Source organism: Dermacentor andersoni, chromosome 3, assembly GCF_023375885.2.
Source record: "Dermacentor andersoni chromosome 3, qqDerAnde1_hic_scaffold, whole genome shotgun sequence".
Classification (NCBI taxonomy): Eukaryota; Metazoa; Arthropoda; class Arachnida; order Ixodida; family Ixodidae; genus Dermacentor; species Dermacentor andersoni.
The window spans coordinates 64,220,945-64,235,516 of NC_092816.1; the positions used below are offsets into that span (position 1 = coordinate 64,220,945).

At 50.4% G+C, this 14,572-nt stretch overlaps 2 protein-coding genes across 2 annotated transcripts in view; both read right to left on the reverse strand.

Annotated features, from left to right (window-relative positions):
- Positions 1 to 235: 235 nt before the first annotated feature.
- LOC126543724 (uncharacterized) lies at positions 236 to 9,162 on the reverse strand. Its single transcript, XM_050190832.3, has 4 exons — positions 9,013 to 9,162; positions 4,873 to 8,127; positions 1,248 to 1,363; positions 236 to 595 (listed from the first exon to the last, which is right to left on the reverse strand). Exons 2-4 carry the CDS (start codon positions 8,112 to 8,114, stop codon positions 474 to 476), a joined length of 3,480 nt encoding a protein of 1,159 aa, XP_050046789.2. The 5' UTR covers positions 8,115 to 8,127; positions 9,013 to 9,162; the 3' UTR covers positions 236 to 473.
- A 2,871-nt stretch (positions 9,163 to 12,033) lies between these two features.
- Positions 12,034 to 14,572, reverse strand: part of LOC126546236 (membrane metallo-endopeptidase-like 1) — a 69,680-nt gene continuing 67,141 nt past the window's right edge. Inside the window, exons 26-27 of the mRNA XM_050194393.3 lie at positions 13,657 to 13,733; positions 12,034 to 12,410 (exon numbers count right to left, since the gene is read on the reverse strand). Coding sequence (XP_050050350.3) covers positions 12,305 to 12,410; positions 13,657 to 13,733 — 183 coding nt within the window. The 3' untranslated portion in view covers positions 12,034 to 12,304. The remainder of the gene's footprint in view (positions 12,411 to 13,656; positions 13,734 to 14,572) is intronic.

Here is a 14,572-nt window from a genome sequence, read left to right on the forward strand (position 1 = left end):
TAAGACAAAATAGTTCGGCAACCAGTAGTTATAGGCGCAGATATATCGCAATAAGCAATGTGATGAAAATCAAAGCGACGATTACGAGTCAGTATGCCGACCTATGCTGAAAACTGACCTACGCTTACAATTCTGCTGTAATCCCATACCAATTATTTCCCCGCTTTTACCCCTGGCGAAGTTCGCGGTATTTGTTGGAAAACAGGTAAACCATTTGACGCAGTTTAACAAGTGATGAAAGTGTGCGCTACAAACTTTATTCACCTGTGCACAAATGAGTAACGCGTACTCGCTTCTTGAAAACTCTGTACATCTTGTAAAACAATGTTAATTTTCACCAAGTTTGACCAGGCTACGTGCAAAAACAAACAAACGGAAGCAAGCTTTTGACCCTGCTTCAACTTTAATGCATGCCGCAGGATGCAGGAGCTAGTCGCGAAGATCGACCGATTTCAACCAACAAGGCCCACGCGCTATGCCAGCAACGACTTTCCCGTCGTCTTAGCAGCTGCTGCTGTGGTCGAGGCAGCCGCGGTTGTGGGCGGGGCCTCGGTCTTTATCGTCGGTAGGGGCTGCGTCGCGGGGTGCAGGAACCCTGGAACAGGTACAACGTGCTCAGGTTAGAAAATAGAACTCGAATTATGTCCATAATTCGACAGTCGGCCTTTTCCTTCGCTAGTCACAATCAGCTTCCACATATTTTACTCTTCAATTGAGTTCTCTGTATACGTTTCCCCGTCGAAAGACAATGTACCGGAAGAGGTGTAGGTCAAGTTCTCCACTTGGAATTTTTCACTCGAATTGAGGTGTCATTTACGGCGCCCTTAAGACGCGATTTTTGCTGTATTCTCGCGTAGCCGAGTTTCTTTTTTTTACTTCCAGGAAAACCTCACCATGGTTAACCAATCATTTACTTTTGAATTCAATGTAATCGTTAAACTTTAACGTGCGAATGAACAGCTAACTAGCGTCAAGCAGGCGCTTCCAGAATTTACGACGTCGCGAGCCGTGGCGGCAAACTCACGGTACCACCGCTGCCTGTGTTTCATTTTCGCGTTCTTAACGATTTGTGCCAAGCCACGCAAGGCAGCCCTAATACAGAAGCGTAATCTAACATTCTCACTTAACTGGGCAATTATAATTCTCAGTTTGAAATACATACGGAAATTTTCTTATTTCCAGCGAGGACAGATCTACCGTTTAAGAAGGCAATGGTTCGACGCCTGTGGAAACGCATGCGCACTCACCGGGACGCGAGGAGCCCATGACGGCAATCACGACGACCACGATAACGAAGATAAAGATGAGAGCCAGAATGATGATCAGTGAACGCTCGGGGAACAGCGACTGCCTCTCGTTCTCGCTGCATGGAGAGGCAGGCGGGATGCACGGTGCATTATAGGGTCAGCTATAGTGACAGGAAACGTAAGCCCCGCATTGCTTCTTCACCCTTCTTGTTATTTTTTTCCCGCCGTCTTTTCCTTCTCTCCCTGATCTTTTTCTCCCCACTCCCCTTTCCCTGTGCAGTGCTGTTGAGGTGTCCTCCTCTGAGAGACAGTTACGGCACTGCACTTCTCTCTTCCTCTCCTTCAAAAGTCACTACACACAAACACACACACGCACGCGCGCGCGCGCACGCACGCACACACACACACACACACACACACACACACACACACACACACACACACACACACACACACACACACACACACACACACACACACACACACACACACACACACACACACACACACACACACACACACACACACACACACACACACACACACACACACACACACACACACACACACACACACACACACACACACACACACACACACACACACACGCACGCACGCACGCACGCACGCACGCACGCACGCACGCACGCACGCACGCACGCACGCACGCACGCACGCACGCACGCACGCACGCACGCACGCACGCACGCACGCACGCACGCACGCACGCACACACACACACACACACACACACACACACACACACACACACACACACACACACACACAGGAAACGTCGAGCAACAGCTGTCTAGACTTGGGCGTCCATGCACTTGATTTACACTAAGACCGCAAATTCGAGTAAAAGAAGTTAATGACATCATCTAATCAGAGGCGACGTATTAGTGAGTGAGTGAGTGAGTCAGTGAGTGAGTGTGAAAACTTCATTTCGAATCAGAACGATTCGCGTCCGGCGAGTTAGTGGGCTGGGGCACCCGCCGAGGTTACGCCAAGAGTTCTTGCCTCTCGGCGGCTTCCTTGGCCCGCCGGACTGCCCAGAGTTGGTCTTCCAGGTTCGAGCTGAGCAGCGCGGCCTGCCATCGCGCGCGGAGGCTGTCGATAGAGGCTTCGCTCTCACTGTCCTGTATTATTCGCTGGCATTCCCATAGCATGTGTTCTAGCGTGGCTCTGATGCCACACACTTTGCATCTACCTGTTGTGTGTTTGTCTGGATAAATAGCGTGCATTGGTATCGGATGTATGATTTGGTTCGTAGCTGTCGCCGCTGGACAGCTTGCGTTCTACTGAGTTGTGGATGGGGTGGTGGATAAGTGCATCTTTGCATCTTGTAATGGTAGATGATGTCGTTGTACCTGGTCATTCTGTCTTCCCATTCCCATACTTTGGAGGGCCCTGTCGAGGGGTCTACGTTCGGCGCAGCTAGGAAAGTGCTCCGGTTTAATTTTGATCCCGTGAAATTTTTTTAACTTGCCTGCCAAACTTGGTGCACAAGCGTTTTTCATTTCCGCTGGCGTGAGCCAGATAAAATCACGCCACCAGGTTAGAAAATAGAAGTCTCAGTTTCGCGCGAAACATTGATTAGACAGCTGTACTAAGTAAGGTTATTAGTTTTATTGGCCGTATGAACTGCTGAAAACATTCGCTTACTAACTAAATTAATAAGCACGGTGTGACGCGGGCACAGGAAACAAACACATCACACTCGATGAGTGCGGACACTCGCTGTCAAAACGCTAGCTTGATAGAGAGCGGCAGCAGCGGCGAGCGAATTCTTCTTCGTGCTGCTGCTCGCTTCAATGCGACCTAGGCGTGCAAGAACGTGGTGCACCCGACGCCATCAAATATCACGGGTCGACTAGCCTTCGAACCCACTGCAGATTACCTCCAAGATAGGGCGTTAGCGGCTGCGCCATGAGCTGCCGAGGCCGGATTACAAGCAGAGACGCGCGTTACTGTTCCTCCCCCCCCCCCCCCCCTCCTAGCGCGCGCGAAAACTCGGCGCCGCACCAAGCCGCCATCCTGCTTGCGTCACCCTCGCACGCTTTCCTTCGTACCTTCAGCACGTGGCGCGCGGGTGCGACCTTCTCGCACTTGTACTTTACACGGAACCTCACGGCGACACCGACGCCTACGGCGACGACGCTAGCAGAAATTCATCATGAGTCCATATAATTGTCATCGCACTAAAAAGAGTGGAACTTGTCAGGGACATGCAATGGTCGCCCGGATAACCGAATGTCATCATGGTTCAATGAAGTAAATGGTACAGAGGAAAGGGCGGGGGCGACACAGTCAGGCGGAGTGGCGAAGTTTGTGACTGTGTAGACCAGCTGCTTCCTTGTATCCAAAGGAGACGCTTCGACGCATAGCGTAGTGATCAAGGAAATACGTGCAAAAAGCAAAGCTTAGTGCATTGACTATATTAGCTGCTTCCTCGCTCTCTATACACGACGCAGTGGAAATTTCGCTCAGTTTGGTCACTCCGCCACATGCGCAGACAGCGAATTTTGCTAATGCTAAGTGCTCTAACATTCCAAATTCCCACGAAGGAAGAGTAATGGATAGATAACCGTACTAACTGTGTTCAAACAATCGATGGACCCGGTCAGCGGCAAGGAGAAAGAGATGACCGGATGCTTCCACAACAGAACCACCCAACACTTGCAAGATGTCTTACCGCAAAGCTACATCTGCAACATTCGAAAGTTATATGCCCCCGCTAGAGCTTGTTGTGAAAATGCTTAAACGATGGCGATACAAGAGGCGCGATTATGCATTTTAGAGACGCGCTTTTTGAAGGAAACTAAAGGTAGTCTACTCTCTAAATTACCTTAGGTAATCGCGAAAGTTTTGGCGGTCTACACGGGGCACTCACAGTTCAAGCTTCGCAGGAGTTTCAACCATTCTGTCGCAAAAGGACTGCACCGCAGTGGCATGCCTAATTCGCGGATAAACCGTACTGCAAGGTCCGTGCAAAGTTTTGCTTTGGCGTATACTGTGACCGGAAAACGAGCGGCAACGCTGACAATGTTTACGTTTTCGTCAGTGCGTGCTTACTTGCAGACTCATTAGTCCAATAGCGTGACACTGCTATTTGAAGCCTTTTGGTTAGAGCAGGCGCTAGGTAAACAGGCGGTCACAGAATTCCGGTCACATCGCTTCACTGCGACGCTAATGGTCCTGGCGTATGCATTGCGATCACGGAGCGACATAGCATACTTGAAATATAAAATAGCAATAGTTTATTTGAAAGACAAAAGTTTACTTGAAAGTAAACACAATATACTTGAAAGGCACTTTTGTCTATGGACAAGCCCGTCGAACATTCAGCGGTAACGTCCCCTCTAGACTGCGCATTGTCATAGTGCTCAGGCCACTGGTCGGTCTCGGAGGACCTCGTCATTATCCTAACGGTTGAACTTATTTACTAAGTAAATATACGGTGAAAAGGGGGGTCACTGAAGGGACAACTGGTTCTCCGTAAGGTTGCGTCGAGAGAGGTGCATGGCGCGAAGCCCAGGCAGGAGAAGGCGTTCCACTTTAGGTTCTTGCCTTTGCTATTTGTCTTAGAGGCTAGAGTCATTCGAAATATATTCACACTTACCTCGGGTACCGCTCTATGTACATCTTCTTCATGGCCTTCTCGATGGCGTCGAGGTCCCGGTGGTCGTTGGAGATGTCGGTGATGTACGGCGGCTGCGGTGCAGAAGCCGCCAGGCCGGCCGCGGGTGCGGCGTGCTGCGGCGTGCCCATCATCGGCTGCATCTGGTAGACCTGTTGCTGCTGCTGCTGCTGCATGGGTCCCAGGAAGGCCGGCGCCGAGGGCACACTGTAAAGCGACGCGTTTTGCGGCATGCTCGACTCGGTGGGCGAATACGAGCTGCGTCGCGAGCGCCTGCGCTTGCCCCGGCTGCGTCGCCTGCCCCTTCGGCGGTAACCATCCCCGCCTTCGTAGTAGTCATCGTCGCTACCAGACCACGAGCCGCCGTAGCGCTCAATCTTGCAGAACACCTTCTCTGAGTTGGACTTGGAGGGCTGCGGACAAGGCATCATAGAGCCCATCATCTGGGGTCCCATCATTGGCCCCATCATCTGTGGTCCCATCATCTGCGGCCCCATCATCATCGGCGACATCATCGGCGACATCATCGGCGATTGCATCATGGGGGGTTGCATCATGGGTGACTGCATCGGCGGTAACATCATGGGGCTGGGCGGCGGTTGCATGACGATAACGGGAGGCGACGACATTGCTGGAGGTGCCACAGTGTTAACCATAATCGAAGGCGATGGCATCATGGGGCCAGGCATCGGATAGGGAATGAACGAAGGGGACGGCATCGGCGGCGGAGGAGGGGGCTGCATAACGATAGATTGCACAGGAGACGGAATCTGCGTGGGATACATCATTGAAGCCGACGGTGATGGCATCATGGGAGGCATCATGGAAAAGGACGGTGATGGCATCGTGGGAGGCATGATCATAGACGGTGATGGAGAAACCATGGGGGATTGCATGGGAGATTGATAGGGAGATTGATAAGGCGATTGCATGGGCGACGACATGGGCGACATGGGAGGCATGGGTGATGCTGGAGGCGATGCCATCATGGAAACACTGGGAGACATCATTGGGTACGACGGCATTGAAGACACTTGGCGGGGCCGCCGAATGCGGTACGAAGACACCGACACGGACGCTTGTGGCGGGTTGTTGAAATTAGCGTTGGCGGGCGTCGCAGGAGGCGCAGGTGGTGGGGAACGTGGGCGACGCATGACGGGAGGCAAATATGCTTGCAGTGGATCCGAAGGTGACTTGTACACCGGGTGGTAGTGCGGCGGAGGCGGCGACGGCGGGGCCGTAAACGAAGCCGACTGTACGGCAATATATGAAGGCGATGGAAACGGTTGCGAATACTGCGCCATGGGAGACGGTGCTCTACGGCGCAAAATAGGCGGCCTCGGAGGCGGAGTTCCATAACCAGGCATCAGAGTCCGTGGTGAAGGGCTGCTGTAACTTCTCGGTGGCGGTGTCCCGTAACCAGGAGCAGGAAATAACGGCGGGCTTCCATAACCGCCACGGCGCAACCTTCTAATTCGACCGTGCACGATTCCAATTCCCCCAGAGTCGGCTGAGGCTGATCCGCTGGTGGACACGTCCACTTGAATGCGCGGTGAGCCTCGCGTTCCTACTCCTTGAGGAGGCATCATGGGCGCAGACAGATTGGGACTCATTTGCATCGATGCCTCAGGGTACTGGGAGTACTGAGGGTACTGGGTATACTGTTGCATTTGCTGGAGCTGTGCGGATCTCTGTGCCTCAAGCTGTTGTAGCTGTTGCAGCTGTTGCTGTTGTTGCTGCTGTTGCAAGCGTAACTGCGATGCCTGCGCCTGCGCCATTTGTTGTTCCAGGAGGGCCGACGAATGCGATGATTGTTGAAAGAGATACGAGGGCGGCTGCTGTATCTGTATCTGTTGCTCTATCGGTACTTGAGGATGGATGGTCACTTGAGCGCCGAGATTTTGCACTTCCATTCGTGTCATGTCCATGGGCGATCGGCCCGTTTGGCATATCTGCTGAAAGGTTGGCTGAGATTTGTCTGACAGACCAATATACTGTTGCGGTAATGACGTCAGGTGCATCTGTAGCGGCTGTATATTGGCGGGCTGCGACATCTGCTGCTGTCCAAGACCAAGCAGTCGCTCCTTGGACATCGAGACCCGCAAGTCCATAGACATGGGCTCCGCCGGTGGTTGCAAGTGAACTTGAATGGTGGGTGGAAGCATGGGTATCCCGGGACCATCGCCGGTCTGCTGTGGAAACGCCAAGCTATCGAGGGGCCCCTCGCCCTGTGAGTACAACAGGTCGGCAGGCGGGTAGCTCGAGTATCCATCGTCAAAGTAGCTGTCTTCGAAGGAGCGGCTGGACAGCATGTCCGAGTAGCTGTCGGACGAATCGCCGTAGAACATTGCGTTGGGTATGTAACGCATGTCATCGTATAACATCGAATCGGGCGCCAGAGCCATCTGCGACGACGAGTACGAGCCGGTGGGCGTCCCGAAAGAGCCGAAGGGCCTTTTCTTTCTGCGGTACTTGACATCCACCACTATGCCACCGCCTTCCTTGGACGGTATCGAGATCGAAGAGGCACCACCGCGTCGCACGCGGTACGTCTGGCGCAACGCTGGCCTGGGTCCGCCGATTGAGGAGATGCTGATGTCACTCGCCTGCATCATCGGATGGCCGTACGTTCCAGGGCTATACGCGCCGTACGGTCCGGGAGCTCCGTACGCTCGCGGTGTTCCGTATCCTCCCGGTGTACCGTATCCTCCCGATGCTCCGTATCCTCCCGATGCTCCATATGCTCCTCCCGCTGCCCCATAGGCTCCCGCTGCCCCATAGGCTCCCCCTGCAGTGCCTGCCGCACCGGCGGCGGCTCCTCGGCGGGGACTGGTGGCGCCCGGTGTTGCCGCGCCGCTCTGCGTTGGGCTCGGGCTCTTGCTCTCAGTGGCATCTGCGTCACCACCCTTCTTTCCTTTCTTGGACTTGCCCTTTTTCCTTTTAGACTTGCTCCCTTTCTTCTTCTTGGACTTGCTTCCTTTCTTCTTCTTGGACTTGCTTCCTTTCTTCTTCTTACTCTTGCTTCCTTTCTTCTTTTTCTTACTCTTACTTCCCTTTTTCTTTTTGGACTTGCTCCCCTTTTTCTTTTTGGACTTGCTCTTCTTTTTCTTTTTAGACTTGCTCTTCTTCTTCTTCTTGGACTTGCTCTTCTTCTTCTTTTTCTTTTTCTTCTTCTTCGCGTCGTCGTCCTCCTCCTCCTCCTCTTCAGCGCTCTCTTCGGTCATGTTTGCGTCTCACCTGAGAGAAGGTAGGACGAGAACACAGCAGTCGGCCCCGGTTAGCGTCCGCACGCAGGGACCACGGCGCCCGCCGCCGCCGCAGTCGCCGCCGCCCCGCCACGATGCAGGACGACAGGCGGACACCGCAAGTACGCGACGCTTGAGGCGTGCAAAGGTACAGCGCAAATCCACTGCTTTGCTGCCTTCCTTTAGGTGAGTACGGGCAGAGGAGCATCGAATTGGCATTCCGCTTAAATGGCACTCACCGGCAGCACAACGCGAGAAGCTTGTCAGCTGCATCGGCGGCGGAGCGGCTGGCTTGTTTCGAGGTTCGGTTCACAGAAATATTCCAGCAGTTTCAACGTGCCTAACAAAATGAATGCCCATTCCCATTTAGTGGCTATGTGTTTGTGTTCGTCAATTGGACAATAGGCACTCGTGATTACCGTGCGCAGCGTTCAACTTGCGACTGCAGCCTGGACGCAGCTTATTAACTGGCTGTAACGTAAGTAGCTCTAATAACGCTATGACTACGTATGTCCTCTTTCAGGATTTCTCTTTTTGAGTAGTAGATAGGTACGCCGTTTGGTACGGCAATGCGATGCGGCCTTTTCAGGAACGATAAATCGGAGAAAGGCTACCAGTCGAGCAAGTTTCGTGCTGTGCTATAAAGGAAGACGGCTACATGAGTTGGCCTCGACACTGTTTTTGTAAAATACGGGCAATTTCTCACAGACGGACGTTATGTTTACATGTCCTGGCGTTGAATGTTGAAAACGTCTGCTGCGTCCGAACTGGCCGTTTTTACGATGCCGTCCGGCGTATCCTGACTCAGCATGGCGCTCCCTGACTGCGATACGCACAAAGCAGAGAAACGCACCGAACTCCGGGTTCGCTCACTCACCGTCACCCAAGCGGCGGCTCCAACGGCTCCTGCTTCCGGCACGGGAGCGGGGGCTCCGAGACCGGCTGGAAGAGGCGCTCCTTCCGCGGCGCCCAGCCAGGGGGTCGAAACGCGCCGCGCGTGCCCAGTGCGAGCGCCCCAGGAGCACGCACCAATGACGACGACGGTAAGGTCTTGATGATGACGATTGTGATGATGGCGATAACCACGTGGCCTATATGGGAGGGCATGTGGAACGCCCAACGACACGCGGTGGTGTCGGCCAGAGGGGTCGCGTAAGTTATATTACATCGAGCGGCTTTTACAGCGGTCAGATCGGCGAAGCTGCTGGCGTATAGACGGCAAGTTCAAGATGAACCAAATGCCTGGCATGCCGCGCCAGATGATTTTGGTGAAATGTTTAAACAACAATAATACAATTTTATTAACGTGAGAAATGAAAAATAGGATTGCACAGAGATGTTACGCTCAGCGATGTAAGCAAGAAGAGCAACTTTTTGGCCAAGCCCCCCTGAGTGGGTACGTGCCAAAGACTTTAAGGTCATCCTCATCATCAACAACAACAAGGAAAGCAGTCATCAATTTCCTCTAGACGCCCATTTCCTAGCCTATCACCCGCTGTGGGTACGTGTCACAACTGAGGAACGTCATGATCACCATTACACGCGGCCTGAACATACCTATGCCTCATTGAGGCCTGTGTCACGCAAAATTTTTAAAAGCGCATTTGTTGCACGCAAGGGTGAAGCAGCGCTCCACCTAGTTCAGAGAATATTCTGCAGTTGCAAGAGATACATTCTACCACACGTCCATATCATGTGGTAAAGCTGCTGAGGTGTTAAGCTTGGCGATATGTTCGTCTGTGCATCCTTCAGTTACCCCAGGGTCCTACCCTGGTTACACTATCAAAACTTTAATTGGAATGGCTTTTTCTAGCTTTTGTAAACTAGGTGTATGTTACCGTACATGCTGCGACACTATCCATACTTGCATCTGAATTACTTTGCCGACTTTTGAGGGAATTTTTGGCACATGCTTGACAACGAGTGTTCGCTTCAAAAATCATCAAGAGTTGCCCTTTTTCATGTTGTGACGTTTTTTTTTTTTGTTGCTGCCAGTGTACGCATGCGATTTTTCAAGCAACTAGGATTTGTGTCAGGCAGAGGTCTTTCACTCTCTGCCGGTTCCTTATCTTCTTCAAACATTTCTTTGCGAGCTATGAATGTCACAATGAACCACCACCAACAAGCCCAAGCTTCTGCGAACGTGAAGGCAACAGGGCTGCAATTCAGCGTACAGCCGACATGTCTCAATGAGCAAGCCTCCGCTGACGCCTTAAAAGCAAGTTGTGTCTCAGGAACTCCTGTCTAAATAACCTGGCACGGAGAAATCGTCCTCCTCCACATTTGACGAGGTTTGTTGCACTTTAAAAGAAAGTGTTAAAATATATCGACTATAGGTGGCAGAGTCTTGATTTAGGCCATCAAGGATTTTTTTGAAAATCCTTGCAAATCGCAAATCAAGTTTACAACTCCAACTCAACATTGAAAAAAAAAAAAGAACGATATCACAATTCTGTAAGTGCGCCTAATTGATGCTACTAAAGCGGACAAAACTGATGCCTCACACACCGCTCTGAAACAGGCCCATAATTTGTGGGTAGGACTGTTTTAGGTACAGAGTAAACTGTCTGCTTGTCTTTGTTTTCTTTAACTTAGCTTTCTCCTTTTTGTCAATCTTTTTTAACATATCGAGGCCTCAAATCAAAACTATATCAAAGCACAACTGGCAGGTAACATTGAACCCACGCCTTGCAAGTCTTTAACGCGCAAGCGTACATGCCTCGGCTGTGAAATCGGCGATATTAAGAGGAAGCTTTAGCTCGACCCCTCCCCCCCCCCCCCCAAACTCTCCGATGCCGCTTATTCAAATACACGTAAAACGCGGAAGCGCTTTTCTGAGATAATCACTTGGCCCATTCTTGATGAAATTTGTGGCGGTTTAGAGAAAGAAGTTGCTGTTGAAAGCGAAATTTCGATTTAACGCCTGAATTGTTTAAAAGAAATTTTCAAGAAAATTGGCAAGTAAAAAAAATAGAACTAATAGGTTTACAAATCTGTTAGCTCTGAACCAAGAATGGATATCGCAGTTCTGCAAACTACATACGTTAGGGCATCCGAAGTGGACAAATTTGACAGAACAATTCATGCCTTACGCGATTTTTTTTTTACTATCTTTACGAAAGTTTACGAAGTCCTACTCACTTATTAACGGTGTACCGGAGAGTCATGTGCGACGCACCAGTTTTGTACGCTTTAGATGCACTATTACATGCAATTTACATAATTTTGATATAATTTGTCATTGCTGAGTTAGAGTTTTAAGCTTGATAGTTTCGTTTACTGAAAATTCGCGATTTTACGCAAGCATTAAAACACTGATGGCCTAAACCGTAAATTTGCTACCAACAGTCACTAGAGTTCAACTTCTTTTAAATGCACGGTAGTGTAATGGCTGTAATAATTCTGTAGTGCGATTTCAGTTTCACATTATCGGAGTTCACGCGCGCGTCATGCATGCCTCCGAGATCTGGAATCACGCAGACTACCCGATTATTTTTTCATCTGCTCTTATGCATTTGTTCAATCATTCGAGAAGCACTAAAATGTGTATGCTAAATATGGCACGACGATAAAAGGCCCGAGTGAATACGTAGACTTTACTTTAAAGTTCGTAGTATCTGCGCCTAGCTAATGCAAATTTTTCAACGTGCATCTGAAACGTTGACTGCCGAGCATTGGCCGCTATAATGTAGCGATCCTTTCGCATCTATCGCTCACGACCTAGCGATCCAAGTGATAACGCACGCGGAGCGCTGCGCAAAAAAATTATTGGAGTAGAATCGTTACATATCCCAGTCCTAAACTTGCTATTGGAAGTCGAGAAGTTGCTAGTTTTGGCACGATTTAGTGCAGACTAACCACTAGTTAGCACGAATGCAGTGCACTCGAGTGTCCCAGCTTGTGATGATGACAAATGGCTGATGCTTTTATTGATGGCACAGGCAAACACACACAGTGGGTTTCCTGCACCACGGCCAGGGGGTCGTGCTTGCCGCCGAGGCAAGGGCTGTCAGCTGGGAGAGAGAGACGGGCATTCGCGGCTTCCAACAAGTTGTCGCTCCGCGTGTTCGGGGAGGGAAGGTGGGTTCTCTAACCCCGTCCACCACCACCGCTCGGGTACCTGGCGGGGCTCCGGTCACAGCTCTCTTGACCTCGCCCGTCGACGACGACTAGCCGCCCCAGGCGCTGCACTTTCTGACCGGGTTCATGGCGCTGCTCTCTGGGCAGCCGAAGACCCGCGAGAACTCGTGAGAGTTCTTCAGCGCCAGCATCACCCTGCGTAGCGGGCAACAGGGGTCCAAAGGTTAATGTTACGAGCCCGAGGAGTCCGCGTACGGTATAATGTGCTCACATACTGCGAAGAGGAGACAAACGCTGTCGTAATTGCGATCGTCTTTCGTCCCTATATAGCGCGCACATGCTGCATATACGTTACGTAAACTTGTCAGACAAATGCTGTATTCATCGACATGTTGTGCACAGTGAGGACTTGGGATACCACTGACTATTTGGTTGCGTTCGGCACCTCAAAGCTGGTGCACATTTAATTCAGTTAACGCTTTATAGCGCCAACTATAACGGCAACCGTAACCGTAAAGTGTCACGCAACATTTCTCAGGGTCACATCAAAAGTTTGAGTCATGTGATTGCGACAAAACCATTGTATTTTACAATGTTCCATTATTGACGTAACTGTTCTGCGGAAACCCGCAAGGTGGAGAGAACTAATTAATAAAGGGAAAATGAGACATCCACACAATCGTAGCAATTGCAACAAAGGAAACCCATACAGGTCCCTCGAAAGAAAACGCCTCTCAGTTAAAGAAAAATTCGTCTTGGTCCGGGACTCGAACCCAGGACCACCGTCTTTCCGGGTAAGCCGCTCTACCATCTGAGCTAACCAGGTGGTTGGCAGATGGCAGGGCGAAGTCCAATTCATTAACAACTCGAAGCAAATGCAAGAGTTTGACGTAATAGTTCTGCGAAAACCCGCAAGATGGAGAGAAGTAATTAATAAAGGGAAAATGAGACGTCCTCCCAATCGTAACAATTGCTACAAAGGAAGCCCGTACGGGTTTTCTCGAAAGAAAAAGCCTCGCAATGTTCCATTATCTAGTTAAAGCACTGCGGTGACATATTGTGATCGATTCCACATGTATGTGCGCTCGATTTTAATCATTAGTGACTTGGCAACTAATTAACCGACTATTATTTAGTAGTTCGCTAGTAGCAGTTCGCTGATATTTTCAGCCAGATAAGCAAACACACACACGCGCGCGCGCATGCAAGGAATAAGACCGAGTGACAGACGGACGATGGGATGGGAAGACAAACAGACGCACAGATAATGTGCTTTTTTTTCTCTCCAATGTGAGTGGCACACCATTGTCGATATGAGGCTGGGAATTGCTGACAAGGCTCAGTTCATTCGGTCTTGGTGTGTTGCCACGTACAGAGCTTGCAACAACTTGTCTATTCAATGTGCGCGTTTTATTTCCCTTCTCGTTCCATATTTGCTCACCTCTGTTTTACGAAGGCTTGATTGGTGCCGTACTTTTGGTACATCATGTAGTCTTGGTTGGCCTTGACGCAGTTGTCCTAGAGCAGTGAAAAGATCTGGTTTAAGGCAGGTGCAACCAAGTTCGCAGGTTAGCGTGTAACGATCGCCCACGACCTCGTCATCTTCGAACCAATTATTGATTATTGGCCACTATAGGGCGATAGAGCGCACCGTGAGGTCTTTCTGTGCTGCCTTTTTCGAGATCCTAATTATATCAGAGGGAGAGCCGTCGTACGATGACTGTTACCACGGTGTACGATAACCTTCCGAAACTTCTCAGTGCGTTCTATGAATTGAGAAGTGCGTTTATACCACGTGTATGCGAATTAAACGTGTACCGAGTGTGCAGACGGGTGCAGCGAGAGTAATAACTCGGTGCAGATCACATACCAACGCATAGTCACAGCGTGCCATTTTGTCGGAACTAGGAACACGGTTCTCTTCCCCATTAGAGGGACACTCAAGAGAAAAGTACTGTGTGCTGTATTAGTAAAATAATCTTCTACAACAGTAAAAAAAAAAAAAAGAAGAAGAAGAAAAAAGCTCTTGAGAAAAGGGTTGTCAAGCCAAAACAGAGGCAAAAGCCAATGCTCTACCTGAGAGCATGTTGTGCATGTACGACTTGAGATATCCGACTCCTTAATCGATGCGTTTGGTACCTCAAACGAGGTGCACATTTATTTCAGGTAATGCCCTATAACACAGACCATAACGGCAACCATAGCCCTAAAGTGCAATGCGCACCGAGTTTTTACTCTCGGTGCAGAAGTTTGCACCCTCGGTGCAAACTTAAATTGTGGGCATGTGACGTAAACACGATTCTCAATTCGCCGGATGCACTGAGAGGTTTCCGAAGGTTGTCGTCCACCGCGCTCAC

Bases quoted from the DNA above. Each gene is read 5' to 3' on its own strand.
- LOC126543724 (XM_050190832.3), bottom strand. From the start codon at position 8,114: ATGACCGAAGAGAGCGCTGAAGAGGAGGAGGAGGAGGACGACGACGCG. The intron at 1,364-4,872 runs GTAAGTGTGAAT...CTCTCCATGCAG, and splicing joins TACATAGAGCGGTACCCGAG to CGAGAACGAGAGGCAGTCGC. The intron at 596-1,247 runs GTGAGTGCGCAT...TACCTGTTCCAG, and splicing joins CATGGGCTCCTCGCGTCCCG to GGTTCCTGCACCCCGCGACG.